At 43.6% G+C, this 21,986-nt stretch overlaps 2 protein-coding genes across 4 annotated transcripts; both read right to left on the bottom strand.

Moving 5' to 3' along the window:
* Positions 1–3,037: 3,037 nt before the first annotated feature.
* On the bottom strand, positions 3,038–7,502 carry RBM43 (RNA binding motif protein 43). Of its 3 annotated transcripts, none has more exons than XM_052675688.1 (4): positions 7,390–7,502; positions 5,995–6,193; positions 5,414–5,508; positions 3,038–5,332 (listed from the first exon to the last, which is right to left on the bottom strand). In XM_052675688.1, the coding sequence occupies exons 2-4, from the start codon at positions 6,188–6,190 to the stop codon at positions 4,595–4,597; spliced, it is 1,029 nt and encodes a 342-aa protein (XP_052531648.1). In that variant the 5' UTR covers positions 6,191–6,193; positions 7,390–7,502; the 3' UTR covers positions 3,038–4,594. The 3 variants fall into 3 exon arrangements, with proteins under 3 accessions (XP_052531648.1, XP_052531647.1, XP_052531646.1); XM_052675687.1 differs by lacking the exon at positions 7,390–7,502 and adding an exon at positions 6,599–6,711; XM_052675686.1 differs by lacking the exon at positions 7,390–7,502 and having other exon boundaries at positions 5,995–6,584.
* Positions 7,503–8,908: 1,406 nt separating this feature from the next.
* On the bottom strand, positions 8,909–17,772 carry NMI (N-myc and STAT interactor). The gene is made up of 10 exons (XM_052675685.1): positions 17,612–17,772; positions 17,184–17,234; positions 15,702–15,786; positions 15,255–15,406; positions 13,368–13,475; positions 12,047–12,209; positions 11,459–11,565; positions 11,153–11,342; positions 10,386–10,492; positions 8,909–9,592 (listed from the first exon to the last, which is right to left on the bottom strand). The coding sequence occupies exons 2-10, from the start codon at positions 17,226–17,228 to the stop codon at positions 9,404–9,406; spliced, it is 1,146 nt and encodes a 381-aa protein (XP_052531645.1). The 5' UTR covers positions 17,229–17,234; positions 17,612–17,772; the 3' UTR covers positions 8,909–9,403.
* Positions 17,773–21,986: the final 4,214 nt, after the last annotated feature.

Raw genomic sequence — 21,986 nt, 5'->3', positions numbered from 1 at the left:
CGGGGCTCCAGCAGCTCCAGGTCGTTGTGCAGAGTTGACCAAAGAGAGGGATGGAAAAGGTCCTTTTGTCAGCATCTGCGGCAGATTGAAGGGTAAAAACCCAAACGCCAAAAAATGAGATATTTTGAATGACATTGGGCCACACTCATAGATGTTGTCCTGCGTGTAGCCAAGCAGTCAGCAGTGATAGCTTGGAGAGAAGCCACATATCCTGTAAACACCCATCAGCCTCTCTGAATGCGACGGACAAAATCACCACGGAAATGTTGAGCAACAGAGAGGAATTTTTTCAGTGCTATCTTGGCCCTGCTCGACAGCTGCTTTCCTCTCTTGCACAAGATGTTCAACAAAACAGGAACGTGTGTGTTTGCTTGTGGGAGCTTCCTGAGGGCCGGACCGGAGCCAAGTGAGAGCCTCAGCGCCTCCGGATGCACAGAGTGCCGAGCTCATCTCCTCCTGTCCCAGTGGGAGTGCATCCCCATCCACCCCACACTGACTCACCAACCACCCCAGCTCGCCCCTGGCTGATGGCCATGGCATGCTTTCATCACAACTGTCATGCTTCTGGGTCTCCGGGGTGGCCAGATGGAGATGGATGAGGCTGACAGTCGTCTTGACGAATCAGTCGTTGAATTTTCGTACCTGTATGTATGTATTTAATAAGATGTCTCCCCAAAGCAGCACTTCTTCCGTCAGAAAATGTCTTTCTGGCATTGCAGCCTTTCAATAAGCATGACAGGTCTTTTGTAGTAGGTGTTGGATTCTTTTTTTTTGAACAAATGCATAGAGCAAGTTTCAGTGCGATTCAAACATTGCCGAGACAGATTGGATGACAACAATTATACCTGCAAGAAAGATCTTCCAACATACCAACCAGCCCCCTTCCCACATGCTTTGCAGGCACCTTTCACACTGCACTATTACATGTGCAGGTACAATGGGGAGTAACAGAGGCTTTGTCCTCCCTCGGCCACACCAGAGCTTTGCATCAGCGATGGCAAAAGCACTCCAGTAAATCAAGTCTGCCTCCCCCACCCCCTCAGGCCAGCAGTGAGATTGCTTTTCCACCAAACTGTATAATATTTTCCCCCTAAGGGATGTCAAATCCTCTCTCTAGCACTCAGGTTTCCAGACAACACAAAAAGGCGGTTACCCACTGACCACAGTGCGGTGCTGCCCTGCCAGGAACAGGGCTGATTCTGCTGGTTGTTGTGGCTGATTATTTTATTTTATTTTATTTTATTTTATTTTATCGTTAAGGCTTTGTCTTAATGTCAGTGAGAACTGTGCCTTCAGACAAAATTAGGCGTTGTATTTTTTTACTCCATGAACTGTTACATTTCCCCATCTGGCAAAGGGCAGCAAGCGTCGGCACAGCAATAAGGACAAATATTTTGTTGAGGTCCCAGGAGTGAATTCTCTTTTCAAATTAAAAGTGCAAATCTGGTGCTGAGAATACTGAGTCAGCACTGATGGTTTAGATCTAGGAATTGCATCTGATATGCTTTCCCAGATATTCTGCAATATACACAAATATTAAATCCCTTTTTTGAGTGGAGCTCAAGTTATAACAGTGCTTTGCTCGCCATAAAAAGTGACTGTGAGAATAATAGCTGGCAAGCCTCTTACCAGACCTAACACCAATCTGCTTTGCTGTATTTGCTTATGTGTCCACACTAAGGATAAAATCAAACTTCCTTTTTTTTTTGCTGAACATCTATTTTTTTTTTCACAGCGACTGCGTTATGATGGAAGGAAGGAATACATTTCACTTACAAGGTTATTCTGCTGAAACGCTGTTTATATCTTACAGCAAACATTGCTCTATCCTGGTGGACCACAATGCATGTTTTCACCTGCTGAAAAAGAAGGTTGCTCCGTGGAATTACATCTAAAAGAGCAGCTCAGGCAGTCACAGCACGTACCACAGCCCCTTGGCTACCAGCACTGACCCTGTGTGGGATGCCTGCTTTGAGCCCTGCCCTTGCTAGGCCACAAGGAACCACCAGAGATGAGAAAAGTGAGGTATTCCAATGCAGTGCTGCTGCAAAACCCACTTAAACTAGCAGCCCCAGAGATCAGGAGCATAACAATAGATGGTATGTGCTGGTCCAAAATGGACTCACATCCCAATTTACTCTAAAGAAATGACATCCAGGTATGGGACCAGAGGCAGCAGATGAGACACCCCAGGAAACAAGGCAGTGCTGGTGGCAGTGCACCTGGTGGCCCGAATGCTCAGCTGACAATGGGCTGATGGACCAGTGAATCTGAAGAGGAGCTGTGACAACTGCTGTAAAACAGCAATAAAAGTTTTATTCAACTGCAGTCTTTAAAGGACTTTGAGGTTTTGTCCTAAAACCCAGACAACAAGAAGTGAGCAGTACCTCTACCAGTGCTGCTGTCAAAGTTGACTCAATGGATGGAGTTCAGCCCTTTCCTGACCCGCTGGTATTCTGACCGAGATCAGTGCTGCTGGTTTATGAGCCCTAAGCATTTCTGCAAGTGCATAGGAAACTCTAGGAATCAAAAACTCCAACACCGAGACTCTGCAGAAAGGAGAATGGAAGGTCAGCACGGACATTAGAAAAGAGAACTCATTTCATTAAAGGTCTGACCTTCATGGAGAATTCTCTCCTTTATGAGGTCAAAAAACATCCCATCCTTGCTTAAGCTCTGTGGGGAGCACTAAAAAAGGGCAAGGTTTGGTCAGTGGGGAGCAGGAGGGGCCCTACCAGACCTGGCTCTGGGCACTCTGCCCTGCCTCCCTCCAGCCTCTGCATGTACTACTGCTACACTGGAATCTGGCATAGATATAAGCCTTTAAGCACTCCTCCCTCCCAGTTCAGCACATCACTTCAGCTCATCATCCTCCCACTTTGACAGTGTATTTTAAAACACAGCACTGGTACTAGTTTAACCACTTTTATCTTTCGTTGGCATAACTGCAGTGGGTAATCAGTCACGACAAGAAAATGCCTTAAGCATGATGAGCTTCCAACTAAAAGTCTAGGAGTTGCTTAAAGAACACAAAGCATTTTGAAACACATTTCTTTAATAGGATCATAAATTCAATTTCATAAGGTTTTCCTGTAAAAGAACTAATGGTCTGTAAGTCTTAGCAATCTGCACATTCTGAAATCACAAAACACACTTTCAACTTGGCTTTCTAAAAAGATCACAAAAGGGTGCACATTTGGACTAATAATGGATCTCCATGGAAAAGGTTTAACTTTAAAACACATGCTCTAAGCTGTCACGTTCCTGGGGACTGCCTTGATCCCCAATCTCAGTGAATGAGGCTGAAATTTTACAGCACTCCATTTTAATGCGTGAATCAGATGGAATTCTGTAGTGAGCACTCAGTTTTAACTCCAGGCACTTAACTCTAGAAATGAAAGCAAAGGGCAAGGCAGACACAAGTCCAAACAGTAGACTTAAGGATGTTGTTTAAAACTATATGCATACCTCGACCTATCAAAAACTGAAAATGTGTACAGCTGCTAACAAAAGAAATATTCAGTGTTCTAAGGCATTCAATTTAGAAAGTAATTAACACTAAGTCTTCATCAGGCTGCCCTGTCCTACAGGAGATGGCAGACATCTCCGCAGTCTGAACCTCTGACATGGTCTGGAAAACACAACTGGAAAGCATTAATAGGATAAAAGTGTTCCTGTTCTCAGTTACAACTTCCAGTTATTGCATTAACTTATCAGTTTTGCACAGGAAAAAAAAAGGGACTGCTCCTATCTGGTGTATCTACACCACTAGATGATTGAGATCAGAAAAACTATTCCCACACTGGGCCTAAGAACTGTATAAATAGAGTATGATTTAAAAGTTTAAATGTGCCAAGATTTTACATCAAAATTATGGATGTACTTCCATGTCTAAGTAACATGCTGTCCAGGGATGCTGCAGCTGCTGTTACTACTGGATAAAAACCTGCTATTGCTCCTACAAAGACAAATTCAGTTTCTTCTCTCAGGAACTTCTGGCACCGGCTTTCAAGGCCTTTTTCAGGACATGAGAAGCCTACAGATTTATCAAGCATTCCATCTTCTCAAGTACTAAAGTTCTACCTTTGTGCATCTCAACAAGAGCTTTCTTCTGCAGATAAGGGCAGCAGCAGCAAGCCACCAGTCCTATCTTTGGTGGTCATCTCCCTGCACAAAGAAACACGTGAACTTCTGTGCAGGATTTCATACCAGGTTGGTTCACCCAGCTTTACAGTTACCATTTCTTATGCTAATGAAAAATCTTCAAAAATTCTTCTTTTCACATCATAAGCTCCATGACAGCAAGACAAGAGTGCATGTGGCCAGAATGCAGCAAATGAAAGGAAGAATGTGTCTCTGTCTGGACGGAAGAAACTTCATTTCTTCCATCTTGAAGCTCACCAGAGATACAAAGATCATTTGTTCCTTGCTCTGAACTTTGTTTGGTATCTGGGGAGGAATGGGCTTTTTCATCCTGATGCAGCATTCCCAGACTGCGTGTCAGAGAAATGAGGCAGACCTGAAGTGACACGAAGGTTTGCACCAGAACAGCTCACTACAAGCGCAATGTGCATCACACATGAATGCTATCTTTCTACCTGTTTTGAAACGGGCTCTGAATCTTTTTGTTCACTTCCTGTGTAAATTCAAAAACTGCAGAAGAACTCCCTATCACATCAATATGAGTATCATAAGGAATAACCAAAACATCGGGGTAGCGGGATCTCACACTTTCACACACCGATCTGTATTTCTTCTTATCTCTGGTGCTCTTCTCAAAGCCGATCCTTTCTTTACGTAAACTGTTAAGAAGTTGGATAGACCGATTTTCAATTTTCTCCTTGACTCTTAATACTTGGCTGCTATCAGGCCTGCTTCTGCCTTTCTGAAGATGCAGTGTAGTTATATCACCATCAGTGATGTCAGAAATCACAACATCAGTATTTGTGAGGAGTTCCTTGGCAAAGAAGCACTTCATGTAGTGGTATATATCCGTGTCAAGAACAACCACTTGCTTTTCCCCTTCAGCATCGTGACCAAAATTATTCACCTCTCTGGTGAGTGTGTGTTTGTTCAGCCTCTTCTTCGGTCTCTGATGAGACTTACTTGCTTCATTTTCATCCTCCGAGAGGGATTTTGCTTTTAGTAAAAGAAAGTCTCTTAGCCATTTGATTGTTGGAAATGACCCTTGAACAGAAATATGCCCATTGGATTGCAGAGAACCAAAGCTCAAAGCTGTGCTCTTCTCTTTAAGTTCTTGTACTAGATCCTCCAAAACAAATTTATCTTTGAAAACAGACATATCGAGGACAGCTGTGACAGAGCTGAAGACCTGGAATTGTGAATTAGAGAAGTTAGGTAATGGTTAACATAGCTAAGGAAGCACAACTAGATAAACTGAGGATGAACTTACATTTTCACAGTAAGGGGTGACTTTCAGAGGATAGTATCTGGGCAGCCTCCTGTCTTCTAGTCGATGCTCATTCTTCTGTAGAACACTCTCTACAACTAAAGAGAAAGCAGATTCACTTGTTTGGCAGTAGGATAATGTCTTATTGCCAGTCTGACAGTACATCACTGTGTGGGTGTTTTCCTCTTGATGCTCTCCCTAAAATTTCCATACATACACACAGGTGATCCAATTCTCTTGCCTAATATATTTGCATTAGTCAAAATGGTTCAGAGAGACAGAAGCCTGTCTCCTTGCAACAATAATTGTCAGAGATTTGTTCCCAAAGGCCTGACTCCAAAAATCACGTTGCGCAGTGTTTAAGTTTGTTTCTAGAAACAAACAAAAGTTTGTGCAAAGTCTCTTCAGAGTCATTCCTTCACTGAACAGAAATAAAATCCTACAACTCTGACTGACTAAAGGCACTAAACTAAATGCCTTCCTTACTAAATGCCAGTAAGGAATTTATAATCATTTGTTTTAGAGTAAATGTTCTACGGCTAATTTTTGGGAGAACGTTTCCTATGCTCTATTAGTGTGAATACCTTCTTGATCTTCAAAAGTTATATATGCAACTCCTTTTTCCCTTGTTGGATATTTCACTTCTTCCACATCTCCACCATTATTCTTTGCCTTTTGGAAATGAATCACCAGAATGTCACTCATGACATCATCGTTCAGAACACCATCTGGAACACCAGAGATGACGATGGTCCTTGCTGATTTAGCAGCCTGTCCCATGTCCTGTGCAGAGAGAAATGGCATGCTGTCAAAACAGTGACCTGCACAGAGGTTACCCAGAGCCACCACGGCTGCTGAACTGGCTCCCTTTTGTTCAGACAACCCGTTCCTTTCATAGATTGCTTTGTCAGATTCTGATTTCAATGAGTGCCAACTCCCTCAGGCACCTTCACATTACAGTGCAATTAAAAAGTGTCGCTTCCACACCCTCGTTATCCCCTTTTGTTAAAGCAGTAAAAATTAGAACTACATTTAACAGCTTCCCAAATGAAAGGCCCAGTGTTAGGCTGGTACGATTGTTTGCTCTAATATGCAAGATTTGAAGGAAATGGAAAATGTTAATTGCACGTACTGTTCAACAAGGACTCTCTTTTCAGAGCGTCAAGGTCAGCTTCAGACAGTCCTTACTTGTTAAATTCACAAGAGCTGGGATGAAGGGTTATGCTGTGACTCAGCTCTCTCCATTTACTCAGAGGACAACCTTGTTAAATTGGAAGAACGTAATCCCAGCCATCTGAAACCTGCAGTGCATAAAATAACAACACACATGATTTTCATCAGAGCCAGACCTCCCATTGCTGCAAACACGAAACCCATCCTAAATAGGATTTGCATCTATGCCTTGTTAGGGAAAGCATCTTTTATTTCCATTCCTGCTACATAAACGGTATTATTTCAGTGAAAATACAGAAAAACGCCACAAACGATGGGACTCTGAGGAGATTTTGCAATGCTTTGTTGGCTTGGAATGAAGGAAAGGATGGAAGGAAACAATTCAGCACGTTTGTTGATCCAACACAACCCTGGGACTCGATGATCCTTGGCGTCCCTTCCAACCCGAGCCATTCTGCGATGCCGTTCGCACGGTTAGCGTTCGCTGCTAGCTCCGCAGCGACCACGCGAGGACCGTCCTTCAGCCCGCGTTCTTCAGGCTTCTCTCAGCTTACAACCCTTCATGCCCCTCAAAGGCTCCCTGCTCTGCGCTGTGCGGGTCACGGGCACTCACGGAGCCCTCAGGTCGCGCACGTTCTGCCCGGATCCACACAGCGCAGCTCGGCGGCTCGCCTGAGGGCAAGACGCTCGGCAGGCCCTCGGCGGTGCCGCACAGCTCTCCCGCCAAACGCGGCGGTGGCGGACCGCGCTGCCGCCTCCATGTTGCGCCCCCCACCTCCCCCCCCGGCCCCGCGCCCCACACTTGCCGAGGCGTCGCCGTCCGGAGGGCGGACGGTTTCTGGAGCACCGCCCGCGTCTCGGCTGCCGATCGCAGGGCCCGGCCGGAGAGAAACGAAAGCGAAAGGTGAGGGCCGGGCCGGGCCCGGAGCCCGCCGGGGGACGCCGGGAGCGGAGGGAGGGCTCGGCTTGGGGAGGACACGGGCGGAGCGGCGGGTGGGCGGTGAGGTGGAAACTCTGAACTCAGCGCCGGGAGGAGCGGAACGCTGCACGAACCTCGGGAGCTCTGTTAAAATCGCTCTCGCTTTTGAGAGCCTTCTCGCTCCTCCCGCTCCGGGACACCACGGCACAACGGTAACGCTTTCCTTTCCGTTGAGGCTGCGCTGCTCGCCGTTCAGCGGGGTTGAAGTCGCTGGCGGGCTGAACCCAGCTTTTCCCCCTCTTTCCTTTCCTATCCGACAGACGCCGTTCAGGGAGAGCGCAGACCCTCGCGATCCCCCGCTCGCTGCCGTTCCCCGCTCCCACAGCCGAGCGGCGCTCCGTGCCGTTACCCGCACCGAACGCCGAGCGGAGCTGCAGCCCCGCGCTCAGCCGCCCAGCAGGCAGCGCCTGACGTGTGGTAGAACCACGGAACGGCCTGGGTTGCAAAGGAGCACAGCGCTCACCCAGTTCCAACCCCCTGCTGTGTGCAGGGTCACCAACCAGCAGCCCAGGCTGCCCAGAGCCACATCCAGCCTGGCCTTGAATGCCTGCAGGGATGGGGCATCCACAGCCTCCTTGGGCAACCTGTTCCAGTGCCTCACCACCCTGTGTGTGAAAAACTTCCTCCTAATATCCAACCTAAACCTCCCCTGTCTCAGTTTAGAACCATTCCCCTTGTCCTATCACTGTCCACCCTCACAAACAGCCGTTCCCCCTCCTGTTTATACGCACCCTTCCAATATTGGAAGGCCAAATATTGGATTGCAGCGAACACCCAATCATGGAGGAGAAATCCTCAGCTTTTGCCTTTCTGTTTTATTCCAAAGCTCTTTCAGAGTCAGAACTGGAAGCAAAAGGGCAAGTTTACATGCAAAAAAAAAACCCCACAAACTTTCCCTATACCCTCTGTGCCTTTTTCTAAATGCCCCCTAATGCATCACCTCCCAGAGCTGGCAGCCTGGCCAAGCACAAGCCACTAAATAAATACCTCAGGCCTTGCGTGCACCATCACCTTGTTTCTTCAGCTCAGCTCCAAAACAACTTGTTTTAAACAATCATCTGATTTCACAACTGTGAGATGTTACATCGGAAAAACAAAGAAACAAAAATGCCAGTGTAGAAAAAAAAAGTTAAAAACCATATAACAAACTATTCACTCATCAGAAGCTCAGAACCATTTGGATTAGATGGTGGAGGAAGTATCAAGGCCAGCACCTTGACAGCTAAAAGCAGCATTAGTGATGTGTCTTTTCTCATGGGTTGCAAGTAAATCTGATAAGTGATATTTTTGCATTCTCCTTTCACAACCAGCATGTATATGTAGGATATAAATACATATCACTACTGTTGTAGCTTTATCACCAACTCAATATTTATCTGATGCAATTACATAAATGTTGCTTTCAAGTATTTGAGTTATGTCAGCACACACCAATAAAACCCCCAGATCTGTGGATTCATGAAGGTGCTTTACACTGGGTTATGAGTGGCTTCTGTAACAAAACTGAAGATGGAATCGGTTAAAGTGGGGTAAATCTATATAAAATGGACAAGATAGAAAATCTGTGAATTTGCAAGAAGCAATTATAGATTAAGTTACGTGTGCAGATGAAGGCTTTCTCCATGACTTTCATCAGGAACAGCTGGAACACTCAGCATTAAGTTCTACTGAATTTCTGTTCAAAGTTCATGCCATTAAACAAATCAGAAAGGTAGTTCCTCATTTTCAATTTCTAAACATTAAGGCACAATTGTATGAGAACCACTGGTGTAACTTATCCCTCTGATGAAGCAAAAGCTCAGAACTTCTGAGAGAGAGATACACTTTTTTTATACGGCATTCTAAGCATCCTCTTCAAAAGAAACCCACACAGCTCCTTTTGATACATATTTGATACTCTCTGTTTCCCCACCACCATTACTAGGCTTCTGGAAATGAATTTCAATCATATCCTGCACACTTTCCTCATCATCTTCAGTCTCTTTAATTCCTTTCAGTAGAATGGTCTTTGTAGAAATACCAGAAAAGAGCTGTCGAGGGAAGAGAAACAAACTTGTATTACACAGCAGCTGTTGCAGGTACACCTAAAGGACCTGAGATACTGGAAACAAGCATCCGTCGGGATCTTTGGTTACATGTTATGATTTTGGAGCATGCACTACCATCTACAACTGAAGATAAAAGGAGTTTGGAACCCCATCACACACTGCACCCGCCAAGAATGCTATCTCATAAATGCACTCTCTCTAGTCAATGCTTTAATTATAAAGGCCTGATTATACACACAGCACTGACTTGATTACAAGCTACTCATACAAAGCCAAAGACAATTTCAGTGAGAGTATCGTGAGCAAGCAGACAAGCACCACAGGAAAGCAAGTTATTATTTGGGTCAAACGACTGTGTGAAAAAATGAATCAGCAACTGTTCCACAGAACAACAAGGCGCTCTGCTGAGATGATCAACACGGCCTCTCATTAGGGCTGAAGAGGACAGTGCTCTGTGCCATGGAAGCATATTGCTGTGCTCCTGGTAACCTGCTTCACAAACTGTTCTGTGTCTGCCTCCCACCTGGCACAGGTGTTATGGTATGTAATGATATAATCTGGTCAACATAAGGTATGCACACCATTTTTAAATCTTTTTTTTTTCACAGTACAAAATATAAGACTACCAGCATGTTGCAGAGTCACACTGGTACTCAGTTTGTGAAACTTAGTATAGAAAACTTAGGCAGTCCTCAGGACTAAAAGTTCTGCCCATTTCTTGTGTTTCCTATGGATCTGATCTGCTTATGGAGTATCCTGAACTAGAGTATTTTACCTGAAGCTTTTCCAAGTGTCCATCAGTGCTTGGGGACACAGAAATCCTATGGCACCTTCCATTTACATAGAAAGGATGTTTAGCACATCTCACAATGCTGGCCACTGCTGCAAGGGAGAATGAGAAAAAGAACAGTAACAGAACCTAAAATGCATTCTGTACACACATCAAAGAGCAGACTAACCTTTCTCACTTGGATTTAGAAATAAACATATGATAGTGCATTTGCAGGTTCTTCATGTGCAATTTGAAAACAAAACAAAACAAACCTTTATTTGGCATTTCCAAAAAACAAAATCAGTAAATACCCACAAAAGCTTCTGAAATAAATCTAAAGCAGCTGTTCTAAATAGATGTGGCTCCACTAATCTCTGTAGATTTTCATGCACTTAAACCAGAATGCCTATAGTTGGGCAATCTGAATGCTTCTCTCAGTTCATTGCTATGGAACAAGAGCTAAAAATCAAACATGTTTTCCTTATTTTCACAAGATAAGTGTCTAGCAATCCAAAGCAAAAAAGGATTTCTGACAAAGTTAAGAAAGAAACAAAGAGGACAAGCTGCATATCAAGTCACGTTTGATCAAAAAGGAATGTGATGAATACTGCTTTGCTCACACATGTGTGGGTGAACCTACATCTTTTCCTGATCTATTTAATTCTCCTTGGGGAAGAATTAGCTGCATTCACTGGTTAAGTTAACTCAGAACATAAGGGAATGGACAACATGGCTTGTATATCCAGCTAACAAAACATTGCAGACAATACCTCCAGGTCTAGTGAACGTAATAACAGCTGTTCTGGACCTCTTGTCATATTTTACATTTTCTACTTCTCCTCCTCCATGTTCAGATTTGTAGAAATTCAGCTCTAATTTGTCTCTCATCCACTCATCAGGAATCGGTAGCTCAGGGATGTCTGAAACGTTGATCTTCTTTCCAGAAATTGTGACGTGGAGCTAAGGAAATAATTTGTGTGTATTTTGTGATTGAGAACACACACAAAACCAAACTTAAAGCTTTTTAAGTACTGCAAGTGTGTATCTTTATATAATTTCGCATTTCAGTTGAATACCTCAAATTTGACTCCCATTCCAACTGTGAAAGGCACCACTTTCACATCTGCTGTGGTTCCATCCAGGTTCACAGTATGCTTACCCATTTTTGTCAGTCTCTCGGCAACTAAGGAAAAATCACAAGGTTGCAGGTAAGAAAAGCCTTGTTTAATCACTGTAACTTGACAGTCTGTCAGTCTCTTAAGCAAAATCTCCTTTTACATTGTTAAAGGAGAAATAACTGGCAGGCAACCATATCCTACTGCCCACAGCTTCAGGCATATCTGCTTCTGTTCAGTCTCACCAGCAATAGGCAACAGCTAAAACACCATGCCATCTTTAGAATAAAAGATACTGTCAAAAGATACTCTCACTGTATGAAACATTAATACTAGACTTTTGGTATTTCTGTTCAAAAATCCACAGGTAAAAACACATCACTGCCAGCTGCAGAGAATGCCTGCTAAGACTGTTAGATTTTAGCTGGAATAATCGAAACCTTTGTATCCAACTTTTCTATCTACAATATACATGCATAATGGAGTCAGCCATTATGGTAATGAAATACATCAGAGACATTAATTTTATACTTAAAATATGCATCATACCTTCTTCATCTTCCAAAGTAAGCAGTGCTTGGTTTTGGTTCAGTTTGAATGGGATTCTTGTTGTTACAGAAAAAACGCAGTGGGTATTCGTATCTGCAAAGCCACCCTCTGTGTCTTCCATGTGAGTGAACTCCACTTTCATTTCTGCCACCTTTTTTTTAAGCTAGTATTTTAGAATCAAGATAGAGGACAAACTTTATGTAATTCATTTCATAACAGAAAGATAAACAGTACAGCCTTGCCTATATGTCTAAAGGTTAAGAGCCGTGCAGACTGAAGTCATAGCTGTAACAGAGGTACAACTGCTAACCACACTGACTTGTTGCAGATGTCTATTCCTCGGATATTTGCCCATTATTTTACTTTTTCTCTATTCTCTCCTTTGATTAACTTTGAACGTGAGCTCGACCTACAGGGGAAAAATTCATTTGAAGTCTACAGGTGTTGTGGTCTGTAGAATTAGAATACTTTTGCTAAGTAAAATCTGCAAAATGCAAGTATCAGTATCATCACACTGATCATTTATTTTTACTTACTTGCATTATTGTCCTACAGCAATGGTGAATCTGTTAATAAATTGCCTTGCATATCACCGTTGTAGTAAAACAGAAGTATTTTATAATGAGGATAGGTTAAATACTCATGAAAACATTGGTGAAGAAAACCTACTTTAATAAATACCAGGGAGTTTCAGATGTCTCTCTTTTCCCTTTTGTAGCTGTTTCAAAATAAAAGGAAAATACTCTTTACCCCAAGACAAAACAGCCAGAGCAATGAAAGCATTTCTACCACCTATCTTCAAAACTAGTATCTTATCTAGGAGCTTGTTTTCTTTCTGTTCTCACTACTGCCAAAGGACACATTCCTTCTGCCATCCTCTTACCCAAGAAGTATTAAATGATGCAAGCACTTGAAAAATGCAATATTATGTGCATTTTTTTACTCCAATGTCTTCCACTTAATTATTTTCTGCTTTTCTTCATTATTCTCATATCTTCAGTACCACACACACTGGTATTTGTTTCCACATCCCTAGTCTTCACATTATCTTGCCAAGTAAAGGAAGAAAATAAAGCATCAAGCTGACTTTATACTGACATCAGTTGAGGCTTAAATGCTAAGCGAGGCTGGATGTGGCTCTGGGCAGCCTGGCCTGCAGGTTGGTGACCCTGCACATAGCAGGGGTTTGAAACTGGATGAGCACTGCGGTCCTTTGCAACCCAGGCCTTTCTATGATTCTAAACAGCTGACCTCAACAGACTGGAATTGACTAAAAATGTGTCCTTCTAAAATAATAATTGTCAAATATTGCAAGCATTACCTTACCATCCTGTGAAAGCGCTGAACAACATTCTGCAAGCTCTTCTTTGAGCTTCTCAATCTCTCTCTTCAGCTCAGCATTCTCTTGGTTCAGCACAGAAAGTTCTGTCTACAGCCCAAAAAGGATTAAATGCAACATTAAACACATAGAAGATAAAAGTAAAAGATAAAAGTTTGTTTCAGCAAAATCTGTAGTCATTAGAAGGTGTTTCAGCTTTGTAATACTATAAACGAAAGCCACGCATGAGGCATTTTTCCACAACTATCTGCAAGGCAAATCCACTCACCAAGGAGCAGTTTTGATCAAAGCAAATTACAGTAAGGCTTTTCAAACAGAGTGTTCGTGTTTCCAAGCATATACTGTGCAGAATAAATCAGCAGTTCCATCTCAGAACCGACATCAACACAAACATTTCATCTTTCGTACCACGAGATCTACGTAGCTCTTATTCCCAGTTCTGAAAAGTTTACCAGGTGAAGACATTTTAGCAGGTAAGGGCACACTAAGGCCCTTCTAACTAAATCCAGCATTTCCCAGACAGGGAACAAAATATTGAGAGATGAAAACATTGCAGATGTAGTGAATTCCATCCACGTGCAACTGGAAGAGATTTCCCTTAGAATCATAGAATCATAGAATCACCAAGGTTGGAAAAGACCTCAAAGATCACCCAGTCCAACCGTTCACCTATTCCCAATAGCTCCTACTAAACCATGTCCCTCAACACAACATCCAGTCTTTCCTTAATGTCATGAAGCACCTGAGACATTCACACCAGCACCTATCAGCTGAAGATGATGTGAAACAGAAGCCTGATGATGATAATGACATCTGCTGTCTATAAAGTCCAAATATTTAGGACTGGAGAGGCAAAAGCAACTTTCAGAGAATCACACACCAACTGGAATGAGTGCAGCATCATCTGCACACAGGTAAAGTTGTTTGCACGCATGAGATACTTCACACAAATAAAACACAGAAATCGCTGTGCCTAAGAACACTGAGCACCACTGATGAGAAGAAGGAATTGAAGGAAGAAGGATTTCTCCATGAACCCAAACTAATCAGTTGAAAGGCCCAGAATGATCGTAAGGAGCAATGGAAGCAGAAACAACATGTGTTTGAGCAGAACCAAAGCTGTAACAGAACTCTGTATGCAAGGGTGAAACAGCTGAATGTCATGGCTATGTTATCCTCTGGTTTTTATTCTCCCTGCAAGTAAATATTTCCTGCTAAAATAAAGACAAGTCCTGTTCATTTTATTTTTTAATGCTTAACCTATTAACTATATTTTAATAGCTTGCAATATGGAAGCATAACGTGCTCATCAGAGGCTCTCAGGCTAAACAAAATGACACTGAAACCAGCTCCTTTACAGCCTGTGGAACATTCTGTTGCTGTACTGACGACTACACAGCACTTTGAGGTAATGAGCCAATTTGTTCCAGAAAGAGCCATCTCTCTCTTCAGACCAGTTCTGGCCCTTGCCCAGCTTACTATCACTTAAATGCCAATCCTTTGGGTGCTGTAACCTTCTCTAGGAGGTGCTGGGATTTAATGAAGCAATGGAAGCAACCCATTCAATCCCATTCAATTCTATCTTCGTCACACACAGCTGAAATATATCAGTTAGAGGAGAATCTTGGAAGACTGTTTTTTGTCTTCATTTTCCACATCAGATCAGTCTCAGTTTCTCATTACTGTAAGACTTATTTTATTGCACCAGTTCTTCTTCTGCCACTGAAAACCTGTGTTTAAAATATTAGCCCTACAGTCTGCAAACTGGTAAAGCTATTTCAACTAGAATGGAAATTCTACTCTTTTCCAACCAGTACTTCCTTCACAGTTCCAGAAATACTGACAGCCACAAGCAAGTCTTCTCCATACCTCATAGATGTCCTTAGACATGTCACTTTCTTTATTAAGTTCCTCTTGAGCATCCTTTAGCTCTGTCAGCTCATGCTGTATTTTCTCATATTCTTCCTCAGCAATTAATTTGCTAAGTTGAAGGTCAGCTTTTGTTTTCTCAGCTTGTTCAAGTCTTTCCTGGATGGTAAAAAGACTTTTAGATTTTCTATCTCCACAAGAACAAACAAAACCATAGGTAAACTCTTTACACATACTTAGTTTTAATGTTTTGGATAAATATTTCTCTTAGACATGCAAGTGTAGCCACCACTGAGATTAGCATAGGCAAATAGCATTAAAGGAGAGAGAGCATGTTAGACAAACATCTGTTATGATGGAGGGAGAGTGGATTGAGATGTAGAAGGATGGACTAATGCTCTTCCAAGTGTCTTTCATCTAATTTCCATGATTCCACACACTTTACAGAACTTGCCTTCCATTTCACCAGTTCTTGTTTAAGACTTTCCATCTCATCTTTTGGCGTATCAGAAGGGTCAGGGTTTATCACATGCTGTAGAGAAAAAGCACACTGAGTTTTATCTCCCAATTAGAGAACAGTCAAAGTACTTCATAACTAAACATTCCTAGTATCTGCATGCCAGAGGATAGTATATAACATTGTTTCTTAATTCAAAAACTTATCCAAATCAATGAACCACCTTCATGGCTGGACAGGACCAAAATCTAAGAAAAGGTCAGTGCTCATTATTTTCTAACTATCCAACTGGAAGCATTCACAGGCTAGTTTGTGAATAAACCATAAAAGCCAGTGGTCTCTGTGTTCTTCTGCTGAGACTTGAGCACCTCAAACCCACACAGGTTTATCCATAGGCTTTGTCAGCAACTCCTCTAAGAGTGTGTATAAAGCCTGAAGAGAAAAAACCTACAAAATGAGAGGTGTCCAAGCTCAGTTAGATAAGGAACTGTAACATCGGGCAAGAGAAAGGCAACAAAGGAATTTCAGATTGTATGTCAGGGCAGTTCACAAGCACAGGGAAACAGCAACTGGATAAAGCCCAAGAAGAGAGAAAATCTCTGTTCTGTTTTGTTTCTATGACTGCAATATTCTGCAAGGAGAAGAAAAAAAATCCAAGGAGACCTACTGAAGCAATCCCTCCCTTTTACTTAAGATTACATAAAACTTGAATGTGAGCCATGAGAGTCAGGCTTGGAAAAGGCCTGTTAGATTATCTAGTTAATTCTCTTGATAATTCTGGGTTTTTCCTAAAAACAATAACATAAATTTTTTTTTTTTCAACTACTTTATCCAGTTTCAAAGTCCTGTTAAGCAACAGGGAAATCCCCATCTGCGTATAACTGAGAACCAGAAAATATTCCTTCACCGTGGGAGTGAGCACAGGAAAGCAAAATGATGCATGTGCTGCAGCTGGAAGCTGAGAAGAAAGGATGCCCATTTGCTATGGAAAATGCTCTAAGGCAGCAATTTTCAACCTGAGAGCAACAACAAAACAAACAGGAAAACACAAGAAATCCAAAGGAAAGTTTCATCCAAACTGCTTCCCACGCTGCAAGAACTGGGTTAAGAGAAGCACAGGGAGAAAGGAAACCCCCGAAGAAACCTCCACGGAAGCAAACAGCAGATGAAGCAGGACGAGGAAATTCTAACAGCATTGGTAATGCAGATGCTTTGGGATGGGACTCTCCTATGGAGGCAGAAAGCAGTCAGGAAAGGAAGCCCAGGGCCAGGCCCTGCTGCAGTGCAAGGTGCAGAGGCGTCACACTGGGCAACGTCACCTGGAGGTGTGATTAAAGGAGGTGGATGAGGAATGTCCCACGTACTGAGGATGGAAGGAGGTGGGACAGGGGTTTCGGAAGCATTGTGCCAGCAGTCCAAGCACAAATCTTCACTCAGAGAAACCGTTACCGAATACATCAGGAAATACTTACAAAACCATTATCTTCCAAGGAATGCAGTGGGCTTGATAAATCCATTGGAACCTGAGGGGAAAAAAAATTACAACGTTATGTCTTTTAGTGGCAAACGGTTCAGAATGCAATACCATATGATGATTCAACATTTACTAAAAAAAAAAAGAGGAATTAGATGCAACAATGATAAATACAGGGTACGTGAAGCCTCCTGCCCTACTGCACACGAAAGCAGAGTTGTGTATCGCACAACTGAACATCTCAGCCCTGAAACACGGCTGGTGGCCTTTCTGCTCTGTGTGTAGCGTCTCTAACGCGCAGCCCTGGAGGTGCCCGAGGCCACGGGTGGGCGCTGGGCAGCCTGAGCGGGGGGGGGCAGCCAGCCCAGGGCAGGGTGGCGCTGGGGGTCCCTTCCAAGATGAGCCCCCGGCCCCACACAGCGGTACCTGCGGAGCTCCCGTCGGGATGCCTCTCCCTGCCCCCTTCCCTCCCGCGACCGCCGGCTTCTGCTTTCGCTTTCCCTCCCGCTGGAGGAGGAGCCGGAGGTTCCCCAGCTGCTGCGGGCCGTTGTGTCACCGCTCCTTTTCCTCGAAATCACGTGAAGGAAGGTGGTTCTTTCGTCTTCCTCCTCCAGCGGCGCGGCGCGGCTCGCCGAGGCGGGCGGACAGCTGCGGGGCGCTGCGGGGCAGAAGACGGAGGGAGCGGGGCACGGAGGTGTGCGGGCTGCCAGCGCCCGACTTCACTCATCTCTTGGCTGGGAGCTCGTAGCTCGGCCTGTGGCCTTTATGTCCTCAGGCTTGTTATGATGAATTTGTTTGTTCTAACCCACTTTATCTGGAAACAATTTTGTGTTATAAAGAACAGGTGACTGGGCAGCGGCAAAAGACGTCAGCGCTTGTTGACAAATAACCCATTGCTGACGGAAGTGCTGCGTTATAAAAAAACAACTTATGGAAAACACAGTCCTCTGAAAACTGAGAGGTGATCCTTGGGGCAGAGGCAGCTCGCCATCTTGGGACAGCCCGCCATCTTGGGGGCAGCCCACTATCTTGGGACAGCCCGCCATCTTGGGGGCAGCCCGCCATCTTGGGTCCACAGGATGGTGGGGGTGGCTGCCCTCTCTCATCAGTCAGAGGAGCGCAGTTGCTTTATGAACCCTTCACTATATACATCTCCCATGAGCATAAAAGGGCTCAGAGGCTGATACATTTGGAATGGGGCAACGCAAGATGAATAGTCTATAACCAAGCCAACCAGATGGGTGTTGGTCTCGATGATCTCTACAGGTCCCTTCCAACCCCTGCAATCCTGTGACTCTGTGGTTAAGTGTTTAAGGCCTCTGATTTTTATTTCAAGTCTCTTCTCTGGCTATAATGTATGTTTGGTGACTCAGATTAAAGCTCTAGTCTGATGATTAACCTCCATTTCTGTCTGTTAAAAAAGCCCCACCTATGACTAGATCAGATTCCAGATCTGCAACTGCAGGTTAGGCATGAGGAAGCATTCCTTCTCCAAAGAGCAGTCAGGCAGTGGCACAGCTGCCCCTGGAGTGGGGGCTCACCATCCCTGGGGCTGTCCCAGAGCTGTGGGGATGTAGAACTGAGGGATGTGGGCAGTGGGCATGGGGGGTAGGTTGGGCTTGAGTATCCTGGAGGTCTTTTCCAATCTTAACAATTCTGTGATTCTAACTGTACTTGCACAGCACAGAGGTAGAGGAGCAGAGCTTCAGTACACATGGAAATCAGCTTAGAGAAGCCAGAAAATGTGGGCTGATGTGAATTATCTTTGCAGATGTTTGCTGTCCTAGCCAATGGGCACTCATTCTCTAAGGAGACCTCACGGAGTAGCTTTTTAATGCAAAAAAAAGTGGGGTAGATTCCCATGATTGTAAGTTTGAAGTAGAAAAAGCTCTGTCTCTTCCTTTACAGGGAGTATAGAAACTTCGTTTCTTGAGCGATCCTTCTTCACGTAGCATCTAAAGGAAAGAATCTCATATGGATCCTGAGCGAGGTGTACGGACTCACTTCATTCAGCAGATTATGTTGGTGGAACAGACTGAACCCATAGTAGGAGCTGTCAGATGGTAGGTGCAAAGAGTGTGTGCTTAAACATGGAGAAGTAAAAAAAAAACAGTACCACAGTTGTCTTCCATCAGTGGCTCTTGGATTCGGGAGCAGACTGTGTCCAAGACCGTAGCCAAGCAGTCAGACACCGATGGAGTTCAAGACGGTTAATATCCATTTAGATACACATAGCAGATGAGCTGCAGTCATGAACAAAATTTGGGAATGCCTATGGCCTAGGCCAACAAAATGCGGGAAAAAGCGTGTCAAGCTTCCTTAAAGGCTGAGCTGACTAACTTTTTGAATGTTCCCCTCAAGGCTGCAACCAGACTTGTACTCATTGGCCAAAATAGTTTGCGTGGCACTGACTGCCGAAGTTAATTAGTTTCCAGCATTTCAATATATGCCAAATCGATGGATAATGAATTAGAATACGACATCGTCACTTAGCAGATGTGGAATTGTGCTTTCAGGGAGAAGCAGGAATATCTGTAGAGCAGATTGAGAAATTGTTTGGCCTCTGTGCACAACTTGAGGAAGCCTGCGGATCTCAGATATTTTGCTTTTATTGGCCGTTCAGTTGGCACTGAATTGCACTCTGCTTGAACAGCGGTCACCTTGTGCCACCAAATTCAGTAGGAGTTCTACCCATAGGGAAATTATTACCACAGCTTCAAATGTTCTTATCTGTTTTTTTAAGACCAGTGGATGAAACTATCACCCTGTATTATTATTTTTTTAATAATTATTTTTCTGCCTTGACAATGGATAACTGTTTACTATTGCTTTGTAAACACAATGTTGGTTACTAATGAGATGAGTAAAAGGGAGAGGTTTAGCTGGAGTAGCCAGGGAGGAGGAGGAGGTGATTATGTTATGATCTAAGTACATCAGATTTCAGAATTAAATGTCAGGGTGGAAGGCTGTTCTCCAGTAACCATGATCATGATGGGAAGTCACCACGGATCTGAAAGAGCCTCCTTTCTCTTAAACTCCAGGGAATAAAGCAAAGCCAATCTGTTTACATGGCCTGCTTTGGGATTTGAACTGAACAATGTGTTTGTGCTTGTTTTGGGAAGGAAAGTTATTGAAGATACTGAACTGGAGCAAATCCCTTAATTCTGGAGTTGACTTTGAGTTTATTTGTTAACTGATTTTCCATGAATTCAGTGTTAACCACGTATGAATCAATGTAATAGGAAAAGCATTGATTTCATAACTCCAAAGAATCTAACTAGAAGGGAATATCAAGGAGTACAACAAGCATGGAGTACAAAAACCTTTAAAACTCTTGGGATTTCTGTGAGCAGACTGCATTGATACTAAACTTGTTCTTTTGGAATTTGAAAAACTCTTGATAAGCCTACAAATCTGAACTGGAAACTTCAAAAGAGAACCACGATCCTTCAGGCAGCACAGTATTAGAGCTCAACTATAGCAGATCACAGAAGATATAAATTTCCAGATTAACCATAAGCCTGTTTTTTATTTGTACCTAAACAAGTTGACCATGTTTCAGTCTGAGGGTAAAAATCGGAATACCAGAGTATTCTGGTTCTTTTTAAGTCAGAATAGATCAGAAGAAGGAAGGAAATAGAATTTTGGTGCTTAGCTCATAGCTGTGATCATGAAAACCTTGCTCAGTGCTTGGCCCTTGAACCTGGCTGCAAAACAAACTTGTTCTCTAGACAGGACTAGTATCATCTCAGTGCTGGCAGTTCAGGAATGCTTTAGCTTAATGTTATGAAGCCAGATTCAGCCACTGAGGTGTTCCAATGGTGCTTTGATGGATCTTTGGTATTTTGATGGAACCATATTCCACTGCTATCCAGCGTGTTTGGTGCTTCTTTTCAAAACAAGCTAGCAATGGCTCAGCACTCCCATCAACTCCTTTTCTCTGGGACAAACAAAGCAAGGGACCTCAACCACTTCTCACACTCCTTGCCCTCAGACCTTCCCTGTCTTTGCAGCCCTCCTGTGGGAGCTCTCTAATAACTTCACATCCTTTTGGTACTGTGGTGCCCAGAACTGCACACAGTGCTCAAAGTGAGCTCAATTCCAGTAAGTGGAGTTCAGAGATATGATTCCTGTTAATCAGTGCTTTTTTCTTTCTTTTTTTTTTTTTCCTCAAGTGTTTTCACATTCAAAAATAGAAAACAGAGACCCCATGCTCCAGAACAGCCAAAATCTTGTGGTCAGATACTGTCAAAAGCAGAGAGTAGTGGGTTTGACCCCTCTGCAGTGAACAGATGTGTTGCAATGCCTTGCAGTTCTTCCAGCAGCCAGCCTGCTTTAAGGGGAAGATGATAACCTGCAAACAACCTACAAACCTGGTCAAATAGAGATGCCTTCTATGTGTCCTTAGTTCAGTGCTAGGGATAGGAGAGGAGCACATCTAACTCTTATACATCTTGTATTCTTGGTAGCTGTAGGTGATCTTTTATGCACTTTGCTGATAGTTCTAACCTCACTGCTGAGGTCTCACATCCTACTGCTCTCCAATGCCAAATGTCCAAATGTCCAATGTCAGAGACAACGATGGTCGTGTCTCAGAAATAGCTGCCCCATCTACTCTTGCCATTCATTTTTCCCTGTCCTGAGTGTTTATGTGACCAAGGGACTATTTAGAGTGGGAAATTAGCCAGCTTAAAACCCCTGACAGAATTTGGGTTTTAGCTGCCTTTCATCCAGTTTATCTTGTGTCCAAAAAGCAGTGTGACATCCCAGGAGGGGGTGGCATGGAGCAGAGTCAGTAGGC

Source organism: Tympanuchus pallidicinctus, unplaced genomic scaffold (assembly GCF_026119805.1).
Source record: "Tympanuchus pallidicinctus isolate F22 unplaced genomic scaffold, pur_lepc_1.0 scaffold15, whole genome shotgun sequence".
NCBI classification, from domain to species: Eukaryota; Metazoa; Chordata; class Aves; order Galliformes; family Phasianidae; genus Tympanuchus; species Tympanuchus pallidicinctus.
Note: the sequence above shows the minus strand (reverse complement) of the source record. Positions and strands in the feature narration are given on the sequence as shown.

What these genes read in the sequence shown, in the direction of transcription:
- RBM43 (XM_052675686.1), bottom strand. Translation starts at nt 6,214, where the DNA reads ATGCCATTTCTCTCTGCACAGGACATGGGACAGGCTGCTAAATCAGCA. An exon ending in AACTTTTGAAGATCAAGAAG is followed by an intron (nt 5,509 to 5,994) that starts GTATTCACACTA and finishes CTTTCTCTTTAG; the next exon opens with TTGTAGAGAGTGTTCTACAG. An exon ending in TCACCCCTTACTGTGAAAAT is followed by an intron (nt 5,333 to 5,413) that starts GTAAGTTCATCC and finishes TCACAATTCCAG; the next exon opens with GTCTTCAGCTCTGTCACAGC.
- NMI (XM_052675685.1), bottom strand. Translation starts at nt 17,228, where the DNA reads ATGGATTTATCAAGCCCACTGCATTCCTTGGAAGATAATGGTTTT. An exon ending in TACTTTGGAAGATGAAGAAG is followed by an intron (nt 11,566 to 12,046) that starts GTATGATGCATA and finishes ATTTTTCCTTAG; the next exon opens with TTGCCGAGAGACTGACAAAA. An exon ending in GACACTTGGAAAAGCTTCAG is followed by an intron (nt 9,593 to 10,385) that starts GTAAAATACTCT and finishes TTCCCTCGACAG; the next exon opens with CTCTTTTCTGGTATTTCTAC.